General features: G+C 39.5%; 1 protein-coding gene across 1 annotated transcript; it reads left to right on the forward strand.

Moving 5' to 3' along the window:
• The first annotated feature begins 572 nt into the window (after positions 1-572).
• Positions 573-14,595, forward strand: LOC101857606 (galactokinase). The gene is made up of 7 exons (XM_005109804.3): positions 573-956; positions 2,704-2,878; positions 8,356-8,614; positions 9,990-10,171; positions 10,973-11,123; positions 11,580-11,748; positions 13,121-14,595. Exons 1-7 carry the CDS (start codon positions 795-797, stop codon positions 13,199-13,201), a joined length of 1,179 nt encoding a protein of 392 aa, XP_005109861.1. The 5' UTR covers positions 573-794; the 3' UTR covers positions 13,202-14,595.
• The last annotated feature ends 4,939 nt before the right edge of the window (positions 14,596-19,534 follow it).

A 19,534-nucleotide genomic window follows, 5' to 3' on the forward strand; every position in this document is an offset into this window, starting at 1 on the left:
CGGAGATGGACGTTTAATTCGGAGGCCTTGCCACTCTTAAAAAACCCATAAAGAGTTTAAAGTAAAGGCGCATCGACTCTTTCTGTTTCAGTCTACGAAATATCATTGATACTCAGTGTCGCTTCTACGTTAAAGAATAAAGAACATTTTACCCCCCCCCCCCCCCCTTTCCCCTTTTTTCGTGTTTCGTCCTTTCTTCAAGTTTAAGTTAGTATTATTTTCCTCAGGTAGGCTACCAAGAAAACAAGACAAAACCTATCAGAAAGAACCCCGAAACTATGACTGTTGTGCTTGTCAGCTCTGAGCTTGTAGTACTTCTACTTCTACCCTCAGTCTGTCTGGTCTGGCCTGGGATGATTGATCAGCAATGTCCTTGAACCTGTGAGGGCAAGATAACCTCGACTTAGCCTCGGCAGCCAAGGCCAACTTGTTCTGTAACAATCGATGTGGATTCGAGAGCGAATCGAGTAGTCGCGAAATTCCCTACTCGAATACTACTGACTCGCCAGGCCCGCCTCCCTCACCTCCCTCCCTCCTTCCCTCACCCTCATCGTTGCTGTTGTCTCCGGTCCCACACAGCCACACAAACACACACACCACACAGCCCGACCAACTCAACTCACCCGCCTTCGCTGGTTGTGCTGGGCCTGGCGTACAACGTTCCCTTCCTCCCTGTTGGCCTGCCGTGCAAAGGTGAACGTAACACTAACACCGCTGACCTCGACGAGTTAAGATAGGCTACAGACAGTGCCGGTTTTTGTGATTAAAATCAACGACTTGATTTCATCATCATCATGTCTACTACTATTCGAAGTGCAGAAGATCTTGTGAAGGATGCTTGTGCTGCTTTTGAGAAAAGGTTTGGCGAGAAGCCGAGCGTTGCCGCAAAAGCCCCGGGACGTGTCAACCTCATCGGTGAACATACCGACTACAACGCTGGATTTGTTTTCCCCATGGTAATTGTTAAAGAACAGCGTCTTTAAATCTAGCCAAGAGATGACTGTCTGTTGATTAGATCTACTAATGTAGGGGTGTGTTTCAAAACACGATAGCACTAGATAGAATCTAGATCTAGATATAGATAGATCTAGATCTAGATCTAGATCTAGAGTCTAGTCGCATAGAATGTTGTAAGGCTACCGGTTGCATTCAGAGTATTGTTATGATATGCCCCAAATTTTCTGAATGAATGAGATCGATGTCTTGCCTCTAGAATCTAGATCTAGATCTACTGCCTAGCGCTAATATTTCAGTTACTATGGCCTGACACTGACAGTTCAATTATTGCACTACAGTGACCAGGCAAGATCTACAAACAAGCACAGGGCCTGTACCGCACTTGATCCGGGTCTGAGTGAACTGGTGGCAGAGGTTCGCTGTGTGGACGTGATGATGACATCGTTGCATCATCACTGGGGGCTATCTGACATTCACAGTGCAGGCCTTGTGAAAGGGATTGGGTTGTCTAGTGGTAGGCCTACTTGACTTGGGGAACTTGCACTATCATTATTATTCATTATAAAGCTATCTTTGGGGTTAGGCTAAAGAAAACAGGTACATTTATTAATTAGATTCTATATATATATTAATTTATATGACTATAATACTACTATACTATAGTATAGTATACCCCCTGCTATCATCTAGGCCTATATGCAGCCTACCTTAAGGGGCCAAACATTTTTAGCTGCTGAACATGCTATCATAGCCACTAAAACTGTCACCTGTCAATGATTTTCAGGAAAATCTCAACCTTAAATAATAAGACATCGCATTATAGGAGAGTATAGAGGAAGAAATGCCCCCCCCCCCTTCCCCAGATAAAAAACCGCGCCTGAAATATTGTTCGAAATTTATAAGGCCTTTTAGTTTGATAAAAACATACACTCTGTCTTAAAAATAAATAATGCGCTAGAGAAGTCGAAGGTTACAAGTGTGAAATAGATAATAATCGACTTTAAAAAGTGCTGAACAGGATCTGAGCTTGACAAGAGTGAAGGTAAAATGATAATATACTGAAAACAACAGTTCAGAAGCTTTGTTGGTGAAAAGGTATAAATAAAGTGTATGTTATTAAGATCCTCCTCTTTGTAAATTTAATAGTCCGAGGACTTTGCTGAAAGACTTTTCTTTTTTTACTTTTTTACATTTGAGATTTAAAATAGAATGACAAGAAGGATGAGAGCACTAAGAAGAATAGTAATTAAGTAGTGGTTAGGCTCTCGGACTCGCAACCGTAAGGTCGTGGGTTCGAATCCCGTCAGGGACCCGACGTTGTGTCCTTGGGAAAGGCACTTTACACGAATTTTCCTCACTTCACCCAGGTGGGAATGGGTACCCGGCTATAGACAGCGAAAGATCTTGTCAGTTTGTTAGTGTTTGAGCGCTTAATCAGCTGCTTGCACTGTATGCTTCCTGGGAAGCTGAGAATGTTTCGGAGTGTTCTATGGTCTGCTGGGGTAATAATATAGTGTAAAGCGCATAGAGCCTGCTGTTGAGCGGGGATATGCGCTATACAAATGCTATCTATTATCTATTATTATTATTATTAACTTTTGACACTGAGTTGTGTACTTTCTAATTTGTGTATTAGTTTCTCAGCACACAAAAATTTTGAATGCATTTCATTATTGAATCTGTGTTCATTCACACAATGTCCAAATTGAGCTAATATTAATTGATAAGGATATTTTGTATGTTCAGGCTCTGCCCATGGTGACTGTGATAGTTGGACGTCCGACGGCTTCAGGCACGTGCCGAGTGGAGACTCTCGCAGCGGCAGATGACCCGCTTTACACAGAATTCCCCTCTAAAAAATTAGAACCTGGAAAGCCTAAATGGTGCAACTATGTGAAAGGAGTTGCTGCGCAAATGCCAGGTAGGAATTTAAGATCTTTTCAGTGTATTTTTACATTGTAAATTCTCATTTGCAGACAGCCTCAGAAGAGACGCATCTAGAGTTGTATCATGTGTGTTCTGCAGTGGGTAGCTGGAGTGCGCTACAGATTTTTTTTTTTCATTCCTCGCTTTTGTGTTATCTGTCACTTTTTCCCTTCTCTAAATGGCCATTTCATTAAATGTTATCAATATACTTCTCTACTTTACTTTCACAAACAAACCAGTGGAAAAAAAAACAAGGCTGTTGTATTTTCCACTCAACAATAAGGTAACCGCCTAGGATGCAGAAGTGTTTTTGAAGTTTTCTTTTGAAGAAGGAAAAGTGAGTTTCGGTTTGACAAATATATGCCCTGGTCTTCTCCTATTTTGCAAGGAGCATGCTAGAGAAAGATTAGACAGCTTATAAGCCAGGGTTTTTCCTGTCTGTGAATTTGTGCACAGTATCAAGATCAGGGAGAGGGTGTTTGACGGGTGCTCTAGTATGATTTGCTCCTTCTTTCCTATCCAGTATCTTATCGTCATTATCTCGCCTCCTTTTTCATGTTTGTTACTCTCTTTAATCTTCAGCACTTGTATGACCTATTTGTGTTGCAAGTGCTGTAAAACTCTTACTAAACAAGGTCAAGGACTTATTTTCTTTTGCAACCGACCAGTTTAAGTGGGTTTTTTTATATCATTCTTGTTCAGCTGACTATGTTGTCTAGTTTACAGGCTGTGAACAAAATAAGGCACGGAGCCATTTGCTTCTTGGTGGCAATATGCCAACTGAATTATAAGTGGGTGGTTGGATAGTACAGTTTCCATTGTTACATTTTTTTATAGTTATCGTTCTTCCCTTGTTGTATCTGACTGTTCCTAGAGAAATGTTGCAGTCGTGTTACAATCATCTTTATCAACTCAAGAACTGCTATTGTTTTCCCTATTGTGCAGTCTGCGGAAAAATTCTACAGCAGCCACAGTAGCTCTCAAGCAGGCGACTCTTAATGCTCTTTTTAAAAAAAATCTTAATTGAGAGTGCTTCTGAACATGCTTTCCAGTTTATGGTTTATTTTTAGACAATCTTTTTCTGCAGTCTACAAATATGTCACTGTGTTTATTTTTCTATTGCTGATCATGAGACAGTTTCGTGGATGCTGAGTGGGTGCTATGATGGTGTGATTTGCCCCTTCTTTCCGATAAAAAATCTGTTGTCTTTATCTCTCCTCTTTTTTTGCATATTTGTTACTCTCTTATAACACCTCTAATGTTTGACACATGACCTACTTGTGTTAGCAGCTTGTGCCGTAAAACTGTAACTAAAACAAGACAATTTATTACAAGCTAGCTAAAAACAATAAAAAAAGTAACCCACAATAGGTTTTGAAGTGGACAGCGGTGTAAAAGTATATATTTAAATTCTTTTTTTTTTCATGCTTTCACTGCCTTTTTTTGTGTTCTCTTGCTTTTCTAAACGGCTTATTCAATGCAATTAGAGGATTGGAACTTCCGCTTTGCTATTCACGATTCACTTGTTTTTAAGCTACATCTTGTTATTAGGGTCCTTTTAGACTGACACTACGTCCTAATGTCTATGAAGGAAGACAAGTGTTGATGTATGTATGGACTGATTTGTCTACGATGCAAGCATTCAAGACATGCTCATTGCTGGGGGGGGGGGGGTTTCTTTTGTAATGGTGTGCAATTTTCTTGACTGAGTGCTTTGTCAAAGAGATACGCTTCTGTTGGGTTATGCCTTGGGGGAAAATGATGCCATTCCTTGTTGAGCAAGTGTGCAGGAGCTTTGGACCATTGGTATTACCGAAGTGATGGGACAAAAGAGACGGAAAGAGATAGGGAGGGGGTCGTAAAAAATGCTGCCAGAATTTTTTCCTCTCCTTAAAAAAGGACCAAAAGAGTGTAACAAGGGAAAATACAAAACTACTATCTTAGCAATGTTCTTTACTGTTATCACTAGTTAGATATGTAATCTTAGCTTTTCACTACAGTAAGTAAGAAGGGAATTTGGCAGTGCAGAATGAAGAAATGACAAAGGCCTATCCGCTGAGATCTAATCTAATAATAGAAATTGTTTTGTGTTGCCGATTGCCTATTGCTTGATTTACTAACGTTTATTTTTAAGGTCTGTTTGACAAGAATAGCATTTTAATGCAAAGGAACAAAATGAATGAGGATTATTATTTCTTTCATTGTGTACAGGGGAACCTTCTCTATCGGCCACCTGTTCCAGACAACTGTAAAATGACAACTCCCCCCCCCCCCTTGTGGGTTATTTTTTTTATATATTATAATGACTGTCCAAGACACCCACCTGCCTAAACAACCACTCATCTCCCTGGCCATGGGTGGACATCTTGGATAATTACAACTGTACTATGTATCTGTTGGGGTTTTACTTGCATTTCCAAACTGTCTGCTGGCTGGCAAACTTTCCTTCACCTCTGAGTCAAAGGTGTTATAATACACTTGTGGGTTGAAATAGTTTTGTTACATATTGAGGCCGTGAGTCTGGAGAGCATGGTTTTAACCTTGATTTAATCAATCGCCTGATACTGATATAATGAGCTGAGTCCAAGGCTGTATGAGTCGGCTGACCAGATAATAGACAAGGAGTTTTGGGGGCCTACCGCAGAGTGACCTTATTTTGACCTGAGCATTTGACCCGGGCTGCCTGAGGGTTCACTTATCAGTTCAGAGTTGAGGTGGTGACGTACTCGTGTGATATGGCCTGTTTTTTAAAAATTCTCTTAGCTGGTGGGTGGGATTCTTTCTGATAAGGCTTATCTAGCTTGAGCTGGGAGTACCTGCGTGACCACAGGGAGATAACATTTGTTTGTCTTTTTGTTTGTTCAGCTATCTGTAAGTGCCCTGGATTGGTTTGCATAAGAGCCTGTGGAAAAATGTGTGACCAGGTGAAAGTTTGTGGGGAAAGTAGTGTAAGGGGAGGGGGGGGGTGGTGGTTACATTGACAGTAATTGCACTGATTTTTGTGTCTCTTGTGGGTAGTGAAGAAAAACTGGTGTAATTAATGTGCAAGGTGTGGTCAGGTGATCTACTTCAGGGTGACACAACTTTGATGGAAATTTTTCATAACCTTCCAGTAATATACTTGAAATGATTAGACATTTAGATCAAGAGATGATATCACAGCACTCGCTTCATTAGAGATACAAAGTTGAGATCTATCCGTTTTGGAAAGAGGGAAAAAATGGTGGGCTATTTTTCCTTTTTTTTGTGAACTAGATACATACCTCTATCAATAAACTCTGAGGTCAGCATGATGTAGTGTTTATAGTACTGAACTTAAACTGTGGAGGTTCTCTGTATCAATCCATGGCAGGGTTTGGATAAAGTTTTTTTCCCTTCTTTTTAACAGTGAATTATCATGGCTGTTAATGATTAGCTCAGTATGCTCACAGACTGACATGAAATATATTGAAAAAATGGGGATTCTGTGGTATTTGATCTGAACAGAATACTTCATCGTCTAATGCAGTGTACAGTATTAGGAATTTCTTTTTCACTTTTTATGCTTTGTTAGTTGGAAGAATGAACTGGGTCTCACTCTGAGCCTGTGTTTTAGCTTGGCTTGCAAAAACATTTTTTGTGTCTATGGTTTCTTATCCCATGTGTGGAGAAAAATATTTTGTGTATCTCCGTTCCTGCTTGGGTGTAAAGCTATATAATGGCCTCTCAAGCAATGTAAATCACGAGAGGCATAAAATATGTCTGGAGAGTGCCACTGGTAGGTCCTTCTTTTCTTTCTCTTCTTTGTTTCTGTCTTAATTCTTTTGTGGCACTGAATAACAGGTATCATGTTGATGTACTTTAAAAAAAAAAATCAAACAAATGGAGAAACCTGCAATCGTGGGTGGTTGGTGGGTGCTCTGGTGTGGTTTGCTTCTTCTTTCCTGTCAAACATCTATCATCATTATCTCTCCTCATTCTTTTTTTTGTGTTTGTTACTTTCTTGTAACTTTCTTGTAACACCTTTAATCTTCGGCACTTATATGAGCTGATTGTGTTGCATGTGCAGTAAAACACTTACTAAAACTAAAAATTGCAATCTCTCCTTGCTTGAGTGTCTAGTTCTTCTCTGGCATTGGCCCTGACTTTTAGGTGGTTTGCGGATGCTATGATGTGGTTTGCTCCTTCTTTCCTATCAAAAGTCACTCTATCGTCATTTTCCCTGCTCCTTCTTTTCTTTTTATATTACTCTCTAATATAACCTTTAATCTTTGGCACTTATATGACTTAATTGTGCTACAAGTGCAGTAAAACTCTTTCGAAAACTAAACTAAGCCATGGCCTCCTGAGCAATGTAAATCATGTTGATGGGGGCATAAAATGTTTACAGCAACATTACACCACAGCACAGCAGTAGGATAGCATTAACTTGTACCCAGTATCGTTTCATGATGTTGGGTTTGATCAAGTTTTCGGCACTGTTGGTGATGTACTTGACTATATCATCAATGCCTTTCACCCCTGGCAGGGTATAGGCCACATACAAGCTCCTTCCATTTATCTCTGTCCTGAGCCATCCTTCCAAGCTCGTTCCAAATGAGCTTCATTTCTCTCATGTCCCTTTCCACGCATCTCCTCCATGTTTCCCGTGGCCTACCCCTGCCTCGTGCTCCCTGTGGGTTCCACTGCAGTGACTGTCTTGTGATGTTTCCGCTGGGCTTTCTTAAGGTGTGTCCCATCCATCGCCACTTTCTTAGTCCTATTTCTACTTCTATATCCTTTTGTCCTGTCCTTTCCCACAGCTCTTCATTTCTTATTCTATCCTGCCACTTAATTCTTAAAATACTCCTCATACATCTGTTGATGAAAGTCTGGACCTTATTCAGTACTATCTTCGTTGTCTTCCAAGTTTCTGACTATATATAATGGTGGATTTAAGGTTGAGTCCAGTTGGAAGAGATGAGGGATTTTCATACTTCTTTTGCTATGTGCATACAATTGTAGTTATTTACTGTGGTCTGTGGATGAGAAATTTACAACGGTACATAAGTGGGTGTCATTTTCTACGGGTATATTAGAAATATTTAAACCGATCTGCCCTTCCAGTATATTTGTCTCTTCGGTCCTGAAATATATCCTCTCAGACCAATACCCTTTGAAGGTACTCTGGTGTGGTTTGTTCCTTCTTTCCTATCAAACATCTATTATCTTTAATAAATCTCTTCTGCTTCCTTTCTTTGGATGTTGCTCTCTGGTAACACCTGTTATCTTTGGCACTTCTAAGTTGACCTATTTGTATTAAAATACTGTGAAACTCTTACTTGCTGAAACAAAAATTTTTTTTCGAAAGGCCAGGTGCTCTAACTTTGAGATGTCCGATTGACCAGTGTGTATCTGGTACGCCATCTATTCTTATGAAATGAAACGACTTTTAGTGAGTGTTCATTGAAATTGAATTTGTTTATTAAATTTTTACTCTTTTTTTTTCTGAAGGAAACATTCCCTCCTTTGATGCTGTGGTCACAACATCGGTGCCCCTGGGGGGCGGAGTCAGCAGCTCGGCATCGCTGGAGGTGGCCACACACACGTTCCTCGAGCAGATGGGCGGGGCCGGGGAGAATGACACGGAGGTGGACAAGATTCTCCGCTGCCAGAAGGCGGAGCACGAGTTTGCTGGCATGCCGTGCGGCATCATGGATCAGTTTATCTCTGTCAAGGGGAAGGCTGGCCATGCCGTGCTCATTGACTGTAGGTAAGTTCATGAGCGTTGCATTTATAGTTCTTTTCTTCAGCTATGAGACTGTTCTGCTGTAAGCTGACAAAACACTTATTTTTCGTATTTTGGCGCCAACATTTTTTATTTGCTAAATCGAAAGCGCTGATCAGTTACTCTATTTGTGTGAAAAAATCAAAGTGAAACTGATTAGTTTTTGAATAAATTCAAATTCAGATTTCGGAAGCACTATATTTTTCAATGGTTACGCTGGCAAAAAAACTCTTTTTCTCGAAACTGCTGTGAATAGGAAAAAGGCGTTTTGTCAGCTTAGGGCAGTGTGCTGGGGACAGGTCTGACTTTTGATTTTCCTTTTCTTTTTGGAATATAAATTTTTTTTAAAATAACAGTGTGAGGGCAAACAAAGTCATAAATAGCCCTACTTTAGACATCAAGAGTGTGTACTTCTCTTTTCTCTTCTCCATACTTAACACATACCTCGGTGTCTGTTGGGGGGAGGGGAGGGGGGGTGGAGAGTTGTAAATCTAGCTGTCAAATCTGGAGGGGTCTGGTGCATGTGATCTTACAACTTCAGGACAAGGCTGGAAAGGGTTTAAGTATTACTTGCAAAGTCTCTGATAAGAATCTCCTTATCTCCTGAGGTTTTGATTTTTTACCTTTTACTGGTCGGAGAATGTCGCTAGTAGGCCCTACTTTTCTTTCCCTCTGTTGTTTCCATCTACTTGTCTGCCTTTATCTGTGCACTTGATGGCTGTGGATGGTTGTAGGGGTCACTTGTAGGTCCTACTTTTTTCCTCCATTGTTCTGTTCATCTTGCTCCTTCCTTGCACTATTTGACAGTTATTGTGTCAACGTGCTTCTGTTTACTCAAAATCAGAACTCCCCCACCAGGGCAGTGCTACTGACTGAAGTGTCTTTAGACCATTCCTGAAGAGGGGATATTAACATGTTCTTATGAACTGTAGAATTGTAAATGGGCTAATTTATCAATGTCATTCTCATACTATGCCGAAACAAAATTGGGGGAACTGCTGCTTTTTCTTTCCTCATCCTTATTATCGATATTTTTCCTCTACTTCTCTTGTATGTTTGTCCCTCTCTTGTGAAGTACTATTTCCTGGGTGCCTTGATTGTTGAAGCAGACTTTGTGCTGTTGAGGCGAGAGAGGTGAGCAGAGTAAGCGTGATTCCCCGTTTGGACTTCTCTGTTGTCATCCTCCCCTTGGCGCTCATATGACCTTATGCAGTTGCAAGGGCCGTAAAACCTTATTAAAACTAAAACTCAAACCTCACACTAGATGTCAGTTGTGTCGATGTGCTTTTCTCTACTATAATCAAACAAAGAAAACTCATTGAGTTGCGGTTGTCTTTCCACCCCCCCTTCGTCCCTCCAGGTCCCAAGAAGGTCGTCTGGTGCCCATGTCTGACCCGAGCGTGGTGGTCCTGGTGACCAACTCCAATGTGAAGCATGAGCTGACCGGCTCGGAGTACCCGACGCGCAGGCGCCAGTGCGAGGAGGCAGCCAAGCTGTTTGGGAAGGAGAGTCTGAGAGACGCCTCCGAGGCGGACCTGGAGGGTAAGAGGGGTGATTGTGTTTGGGATATATGTAATGCAGGATAATAATAATTATGAATAATAGCATTTGTACAGTGCAAATTCCTGCTCAACAGCAAGCTCTGTGCGCTTCCCAATCTTTATTATTAGTACACACTGCTAATTAGATTTATTTGATTGAGTGAGGGCTAGACAGATTTTTCTGCATAGACATGCTGAAGCTACCATTTTGGCATAATTCGACAGAATTTAATTAAATCTAATTGTGACGTTTAATATCAAACACGTTTATGTTTCGAGGTAGGGAATGGATTGGTCGTACTTTGTCAAAGTGGTAGCATTTGCTCTTCACGTAGGAAAATCTGGCTGGCCTTATCTCAGTTCACCATATTAATAACAATATTAATAATAATAATGGTAATAATAATAAAACAATAATAGATATCTTTTATATAGGGCAAATTCCCCATTCAACAGCAAGCTCTGTGCGCTTTACAATTAATATTATCTAACAGGCAGTTTTACCCTTTTTTACCAGTGCGGTGTATAAATTATTCTCCTCAGGAATTAAAATGTATGCTAAGCAGGGTTGTGTGGCTTCTATTCTCTACACTTTGTTTCCAGTTTTATCTAAAAGATCACAGTTGATGATACCTCGTAGTAGGACTAGTATATTTTCTAAAACAAAACAAAAATGTTGCTGTGAAAAGCAACTAAGCGATGACAAAAAGACGTATTTTAATTATTGAAGTAGATGACATTTTTTCAGCTATTGTAATATGGCCATCTGTACATGAATTCTTGATATTTTGTGTCTTTGCAGCGAAAAAGAGTGAAATGAACGAGGAGATGTTCAGACGAGTCCGCCATGTGATTACGGAAATTAAAAGAACGGACGAGGCCGCGACTGCCTTGGAGAACGGAGACTACAAAACGTTTGGCAACTTGATGGTAGCTAGTCATAATTCTCTTCGGTGAGTTTTCGCTGGCTTTTTTTGTTTGTTTGTTGGGATCATACTACTACAGAATTGCCAACCTGAAGCGAATTTCTGAGATCTGAAAAATATCATACGAAATATTTCTGATTTTTAGCTATTTATATATGTATATTATATTTAATCTTTTCGTGTTATTTGTATATTCAAGCCATTTCTGAGGTCACTGTATCTACTTCAGAAGTGGAAGTAGTTCTGAGTAAAATGAAAATGATCCTGTTCTGTTTGTGCTGTGTGTTCAGTTGTGTTTTTTAAAACGTGAACCAAAAATAATGGGAGGTAACTGGAAATAAGTAGAGGGGTTTTTCTTTTCTTAACCAGTTGCCTCCTTTATTTTCTTAAAAAAAAGGTCTCTTTATTAAAAAAGGGACCTCCCTTGAACAGTCTTCAATGTTGAGTCCTCTCAAAGTCTTTGTGTCGCGGTTTTTTCTTCAGGGACGACTACGAAGTGTCCTGCAAAGAACTGGATCAGCTAGTCGAGTTTGCCATGGAGCTCCAGTCTGAGGGGGTGTTTGGCTCTCGCATGACAGGCGGGGGGTTCGGTGGCTGCACCGTCACACTCCTCAAGGCCTCTGCTGTTGACAAAGTTATCGAACATGTGGCGGTAAGTATTGTTACTCTTTTTTCTACCCCTTTTGTTTGTTTTGAAGCTGATTATTCTTACTTGGATGGATTGAACGGTTTTCAATGCTGAATTTGTGTTCGTTTTGTTTGTTAGCCTCTTGACTGGTGTGTGTGTGTGTGTGTGTGTGTGTGTGTGTGTGTGTGTGTGTGTGTGTGTGTGTGTGTGTGTGTGTGTGTGTGTGTGTGTGTGTGTGCGTGCATGTCAGGGAGAGAGAGAGAGATGAAAGGGGGGAAGGGCAGGTTTCAGGTGTCTTTTTGAAAGGGTGAGTTTGTGAAGGTTTTTTTTCCCATGTTTTTGTGGGATAATTTTGCTGTCATTCTATGGGGACTGTTGTCTTTGGCATAGCATTAGGGACATCACCATGGTACATTGGAGACCGCAGTTTGATTCCAGAGTGGGGAGAATTTTTATGGGCATCTTGGTCTTTCTGCTGTGATGTTGTATCCCTCTCATCCCCGGTTGACCCTTACAGGTAGGGTCAAAACCTGACTTGTAAATGATTAAAATGGTGTCGATGGGAGGGGTGGGGGGTGGGGGGGTGGGGGTTAAAAACAATTGCATTGACAAAAAAACAGAAAGCATTTTTAAAATAAGTTCCCTTCATGGGGCTTTAGCTGCACACAAAAGTATAGATCTATCTTTTAAGTTTTACCGTATGAACCTTAGAATGTGTTTCCTTTACCCACGTATGCACTGAAGGCTCACCTGGACTGAACTTGCATTTTCTTTATTTTTGTTCTCGCCCTCAATGGAAAGGGGAAGGGGTGATTCAGAAGGTTTCAAAGGATTTAAGAGATGCTGCAGAACTCTGAGCCCACCTGAATAACAATATAATGTAATATTGATGGTAATAATGCAGTAGAGCCCAATTAAACCTAAATCTGCAGGACTGTTGGATTGTCTTCGGTTTAACCGGATATTCGGTTTAGAGAGGTTGGTCAAACAGGAAAGGAAAAAAAAAAGTAGGGATTATATTTTCTTTTGGTTGACTGCTGTTTTCTGATTGACCATGTCTGGTTTAACTCTTTGAACCCCATCGGACGCTGGGAGCGTCCAGTACTAGTGATATAACTGTTTCGTTTTATTTACTGCTAGTTTTAGCTTGTTTTCAGAACTATTCCCGAAGCAAGTTTCTTAGTAATGACTAAGCCTTTGTTTCCGCTGTTTAGAAGTTAATGGCAAGCTTTTGGGGTTATAATGAGACAAAGTACACTAGGTTTAGGTGACTGTAGAAAAAAACTCCGGGAAACGGTAGAAAAAACTCAAGGCTTAAAGAGTTAAGCAGACTCCACTGTAAATGATATTTGTATAGCAATTGAACCACCATTTGCTTTCTCCTTTGTCTGCACAGGCCAAATACAGCGCTTCAGGGAACAAAGCCACGTTCTTTGTGTGTCCCCCGTCGGACGGAGCCACCAAAGTTCGCCTGTAGAGATGTCTGCATCTTGTGTGGTAGCGTGTAGCTGGTGGGAAAATCTCCCAGATGAGCTCGAGGGAGTTTGAAGAGCTCGTAATGTTGTTGTAATTTGTTACCCTAATGAGCATTACAGACGATATGCAATGAGTCATGATTTACTACATGTTATTAGTGAAGGTTCACTTTTGCAAATTTTATCTATCTACCGGAAATGATATTTACATGAATTGTCTTGTAGTAGTCTGGTGTGCTTTTACTGGGTGAAATTGTGTTGAGTGAATGTATGAGACATATATATCTACTTTTTGTAGGGACAAAGGGTTTGCGCTTGTCCACTAGTGGTAGCAGGAATTTATTTTGAGAGGATTGAAAATTTGGTGGGCTTTGTGATAAAATGGATTGTCTCTGAACTTTGGTTTTATTTTTTTTAATTTTTGGTCTCAAGCTCGAACATTAATGTTACTGTTGTGAAATATTTGGTCCCTTAATGTGCTGTAACTAATAAATTTGTCATGCTTTGATTCGGTTTTCTTTCCAAAGTGTGTATCAAACTTTTCTACATTTTTTCATATCTTGGATATGATTTTATCACAAAGCCCATACTTTGCTGTTTTTGTGAACTGTGTGTGGGAACTAGAGTTGTTTAGTATGTGTCTTTATTTTTAACAGATGAAATAGATTTTGAGTGAATTTACAATATTTAGCTATACTCTGCTGTTTAGGGAATCCAGTTATAATTGCGTATAAAATGTTCTATTTATTAACAATAGGAACTGCTTTTTGAGAGGGAGACAAATTTTAACCAATGTATTGTGTAAGGACTATGCTTTTTTCCTGAATTCTGATCCTGTGGATCTTTTTTTTTTCTTTCTTTTGCCTGGTCTGTGGCTTTAGTGTTTGCTTTTAGCTTGTTTGTTTGGTTGTTTTTTTTTCTCTTGAATACCTTGAGGCCTTGTTATGATGTGACACAACTAACGCTATCTGAGGCGGGGAGCGGAGGGCATTGTTAGGTTATTGATTGGTCTACAGTTTCAGCTCTTACTTGAAGAGGCTGTCATGGTAACGTTTCTGTTTGATTCTGTCTGTCTTCCTTTTGGTTTTTTCTCATTTACAGACTGTTTGGAAAAAAGTTATTAAGAACATTACTAATTCTGAGAATGTGTGTATTTTTAATGGCTTGATGAATTGACCGCCTGAATTTTTTTTTCAACATCATAGAATTGAACATTTTTGTAACCCTATTTACCCTTACAACTTTTGCAACCTTTGTTCTCTTAAAACGTCAATGTGCACTGTTTTATTTATGTGTCAAATTGTGTTTTTATACCAGCATTGAAGAGTGCATTTGCAAGGCTTTGGTGAAAGATTGATGCTCAGTACTGAAACAGTATTTGCTATTTAAAGAAAAATTTATTTATTTATTTGGAATGACAAATCTAGCATCGTTGTGTATGGCTGCAGAGGAATTTTTCTCTACTTTTGGGACATTAACTTCTTGAAGATTGATGTTCATGAAATGAGCATTCTGGAATATGGAGATGGCTAGCTTTTGATGTTGAACATGGAAGCTTTTTAGGAAAGTCTTTAGTTAGCTTCTCTTTACATAATGAAAAATGCGGAAGAACAAGCTTTAGAACCAGGCAAGCAAAGTCCATAAATCTATACTTTTTCAGAAAGTAGAATGTAAATATGAAATAAAGCTCTTTTGTGGAGGAACGGAAATGTTTGGGGATATGAAAAACTGGATAAACGAACAAAAAAAGCGACTTAAATTATATCAGTATCAGCCGCGGTACTTCGGAAGGAAACTTACAGCTGGCTGTCGGTTAAGGAGGGTTAAAGGACTGAAACTTTATCTCGTCCCAGGTCTGGTTCCGGGATTTTAGTAAAATCATTTGTTGGCATTTCTGTAGTGGTATTCTTCTTACATGGAAGGGTTAACTGACTGTCATCCTGTCGATTAGCTTCTCTCTTTACAAAGTGGGAACGCTTATGCTTTGTGTAGCCTGCTGTTCTTGTGTATTTCGTGTGTCGTATCTTTTTCATTCGTAATATTATTATATTCCAAATGTTGTTAAAACTGTTGTTACATTTCAGGAAAGGAAAGATGCCTGTTGAACAAAATTGTTTCACCAAAGAATTCAGGGAGGAAATGGGGATCAATCCCCCCCTCCCAATTTTTGTAAGGTATCTGCTTGGAATAGTCCTTGCCTCAATGAAAAAGAAGAGATGTTGTAATGAAAGGGGACAAATTCATTCCAATGTAATTACTGATACCATAGTTGTACTGCAGACATGGGCAAACCACAGTGATCCCGGCCCATGAACAATTTCAGTCTGGCTGGCCAGTCGACCCAGTAATAACGATGAATGTAGCCTGCAGCAGTGAGTTTATAATCAATAAAAACCAAGCTGTCAATCTGGAAAATTAAAATTCATAGATTTCAGTCCAGGTGGAAGCTATGGATCTAATATGCTGTCTTATGAAATGTGCACGAGTAACACATATATGCTGTTGCTTCAGTTTTTGCCTCACTCTTGAGAACTTGGGTGTTTTATTTGATTCCACCAAATTTTCTCCTGCTGTGGCCTGTGAAATATTCGAAATCGCTTAATCGGACCTGCGACTTGGAGATGCCTTCTCATGCCCGGTTTTACTGTAAGTGTTTGTGTCGCTTGCAGAAAAGCCATCTTGTGACAGAACATGTTTTTTGTTCTTTTACCATGTTGTTCCTGGCTGTGTTTTCAAATTATTGTTCAGTTTATGACAGTATTAGAACAATTTTAAAGAGGATGATGGGAATGAAAGTGCGTTTTTGCGTTGATAGCGCTGTGATCCGATCCTAACCATCCCTCTGTGGTCAAACTCAAACCGCTCAGAGTTTTAATTAATTTTTGCTTTTGTTGAATTGTTTTGAGCCTCTATGGAAATTTTCATGATCTTCAGCATAGAATTATAATGATAATGATACTAACTACTAACATTACTGTAGTATGATACTATGATAGGCTTGAATTACGTAAAGCTAAAAATGTATTAACATGTTTTTAACTCTTTGATCATCATCTGATGTCCTTCCTACTATGGATGGACTAGTGGTGTGCCGGTATACTTTTTCATAGTTTCCCTTTCCCAGTAGGTTTTAGTTTTATCCTCTTTTTAAGAAGCCTTTCCTCTTATTTTGAATTTCAGAGGTTCCCTTTACCTGTGGGTTTTTGCTTTAAACAGAAAAACGTGACTTTTGTTTTGAGTTTCAAAGTTTCACTATACCAGTGGGTTTTTACCCTTTTTGTTAAAAGTCTTTACTTTTATCTCGAGTTTCAAAGTTCTACCTGTCAGTTTATGTTTTTACTCTTTGTACAGAAAGTCTTTACTTTTAATATCTCGAGTTTCAAAGTTTCACTTGACCTTTATGGGTTTGACCTTTTTTGTCAAAAGTCTTTTCTTCCAACTTTTAGTTTCAAAATTTCAATTTTAATACGTTATGCTTATTTATATATCCATGTAGTTTGCTTTCTTGCCTATGACATGATCAATCATTCAGTCTACCACTCTTTCCTCTATGAGTTGAAATGACAAGTGGGATTTCTCCTTTATTTATTTATCTTCTCTTTACGAGCCAACTTACTTTCCATGTTTATCTCTTGTTCTCCTTTACTTGCCTTGTTTGTATTCAACAGTGCTGTGGTAGCTATTAGCAAATGTTTTCATTCTCAGGGCAGTTGCGAATCTCAAACAGTGATAAATGGATGTACATGTAACTTATGTGTGATGTGTACCATTCCATTATTATCTCTATGCTAACACAGAGGAAAAAAGAAGAGAATGCGTCCTGAGTAAACTATATTTGTAGCATTCCATCATGTACCTATCATTGTATTGTACCTAGGGCCAGAGTGAGTATATATAATATATGATTTTGACAACTATATCTATTAGGGGCTCCACACACACGCGTAAGGATCTGGCCTCATATCTGACCCGGAAGTTCTCCGAAACCATCGACCGGTGCTGCATCTATGGCCAAGGTTGTATAAAGCCAGACACGGGTCTAGTCTAGTCATTTAGGCTGTGCCAAATATTTTTCCATCAGCCTGGGGCTAGAGTGGAGGGATGGGGTAAAAAGAATTCTCATTTTTAAAGAGTGAAAATGTATTATATTTGACTCAAGAAGGAAATTCGTTTTCATCGTGAACAAATTTACCGTGGATTTCATACTGTATGTTTGACGTTAAATAGAAATTCTGCATGAAAAAACCCAACCAAACCCCTCGATATCCTCTACATGTACAGACTGTGTGAACAGACCAGAGGAAATGGCGATGTCTCCAGGTGTCACTGGTGAGCGTGTGTTAAAGAACAACTCCAGGTGGAGGCTTAGGGCAAGACGCGTTGCTTGGCTTGTGTCCAGTGGCTCGTGCTTGTGTGGGCTGATCTAGCTGCTTTGGTTACTTGATACACGTACATATATATATATGCGTTGTACCATCACTGTGTGCGGCACATGTGTTGTTTAATCTTATGTGTGTGATTTTTACCGGTGGATAGTGTTGGAAATGACTGAGAAAAAGTGGGTAGTTGGTGGGTGCTTTGGTGTGGTTTGCTCCTTTCTTTTCTATTTTAAATATTCCATCATCCTTTTCTCTCTCACCCTTTTTTTTCTTTCTATGTTACACCCCAGTAACAATTGTAATCCTCTGCACTTTATGACCTATTTGTGTTGCGAGTGCTGTAAAACTAAAGCTACAAGCAGAGAGCAAGGCGGACTATTCATCTTCCCTTTCTGTGATCACTGGACGATGTGCAATACTGTGCTGCTCACGCTAAAAACATACAGCGGAGCCTGCTTAAACTAAATTTGTTTAATAAATGTTAAACAGATGGAAAACAGAACCCCTGATTTTTTTCTTTGTTGTTTAAGTATTTTGAGCAATCTCTCTCAACTGAGAGTATGGCCAAACCGAAGAAAAATCCGATAGTCCAGCAGATTTCACTTTTAGTGGACTCCACCAGATTTGTATTTACTTCAAATAAAGAAATTTTATCACTGACATAGTGCAAGTGTTGCCCTCCCTGCCTGCTAGTTCTGTGCCTTGTGGGAAATGAGCTAACTTGAAGAATGGAGTCAATTTGTCTTCCAAGTTTAAGCTATTGGCCTTCACTCAGAGAGCCAGTGAACCAGCGAAAAAGAGGATAATATAATAATACCCACCGGCATGTGATGTAACAGTTAGGCACTTCGCTGTCATACGCAGAAGACTTACATTTGATTCCCATGTGGGGAGGATTTTTATTGAGTAGCCTCTTGGTCTTTCTGATGTGATGCTGTATTCCTCTTATGTTGGGTCAGCCCCGACAGGAAGGGTCGGAAGCCTGCTTCCAAAATGATCTAAATTGTGTTGATTCGGGTGTCCAGTTCACCGACATTTTGTGGTAGGTTCCTCTTCTTTTCTCTTTCCTCTGTAGTTTGTCTTGCTTTTCCCCCTTGCTAATAAATGAAATGTGAGGCGTGCTGACAAAATGAGTTTGCTCTCGCAATCTGCAAATGGAGATATGGGCAGAAAAGCAACACAACACTGGGGTCAAACTAGTAGATTTTCAACTGACGTCATTTTCGTCAAGTTTGAAATGTCTTTTATCACGTTACCCTAATGGATTGCACAAATTCAAATTTGATGTGTCTATATATATATCCATCGTGCTAAAATCCAAGAAGCAAATCATTTTATCAGCACTCTCCACTAATGACCAATATCACGTTGATTGATTTAATAGTTCTCTTCAAATTTACTGGAAATGAACTCAAAAAACCATTTTGAGCCTGAGAGAGAATACTTGAAGATAGTTGCTGTTGTGAGAGAACTTTGTGCACGTCTGCTTCAACTTCAACAATATTTAATGTAGTTGCTCGTTTTGACTTGACTAACTGGATGAATGAATCGTTACGGTGTGCAGTGCTCCCTCTTGTTACAGTAGCGTCCTTTACAGAATACTGGTAGCAGCAGATCAAGTATGGAATTGTTATTATAATAAAAATGGGAATTTTGTTCTATTTCTATTGTTACTGTTGATTTATTCTATTGCATTCAATTTTTAACTTCGTGTACTTTATACTTCATGTCATTTTTTACTGTGTGTGGTTCATTTTCTGTGTTTGTGTCTGTGTCTTCCTTGATTCATTCATTGAGCTCATCGTCTCTCATTCTCTTGATTTTTCTCCTGTCTTTCCTTTGGTGTCTGACTATCGTCACATATTTAGTTTAAAAAAGGACTGGAGTAAACTTGAACTTGAACTATTTCATCAACATTTCAAAGTGTCTTGTTTTTGTACAAGTTTTAACACCCTG

This window comes from Aplysia californica, unplaced genomic scaffold, assembly GCF_000002075.1.
Source record: "Aplysia californica isolate F4 #8 unplaced genomic scaffold, AplCal3.0 scaffold00818, whole genome shotgun sequence".
Taxonomy (NCBI): domain Eukaryota; kingdom Metazoa; phylum Mollusca; class Gastropoda; order Aplysiida; family Aplysiidae; genus Aplysia; species Aplysia californica.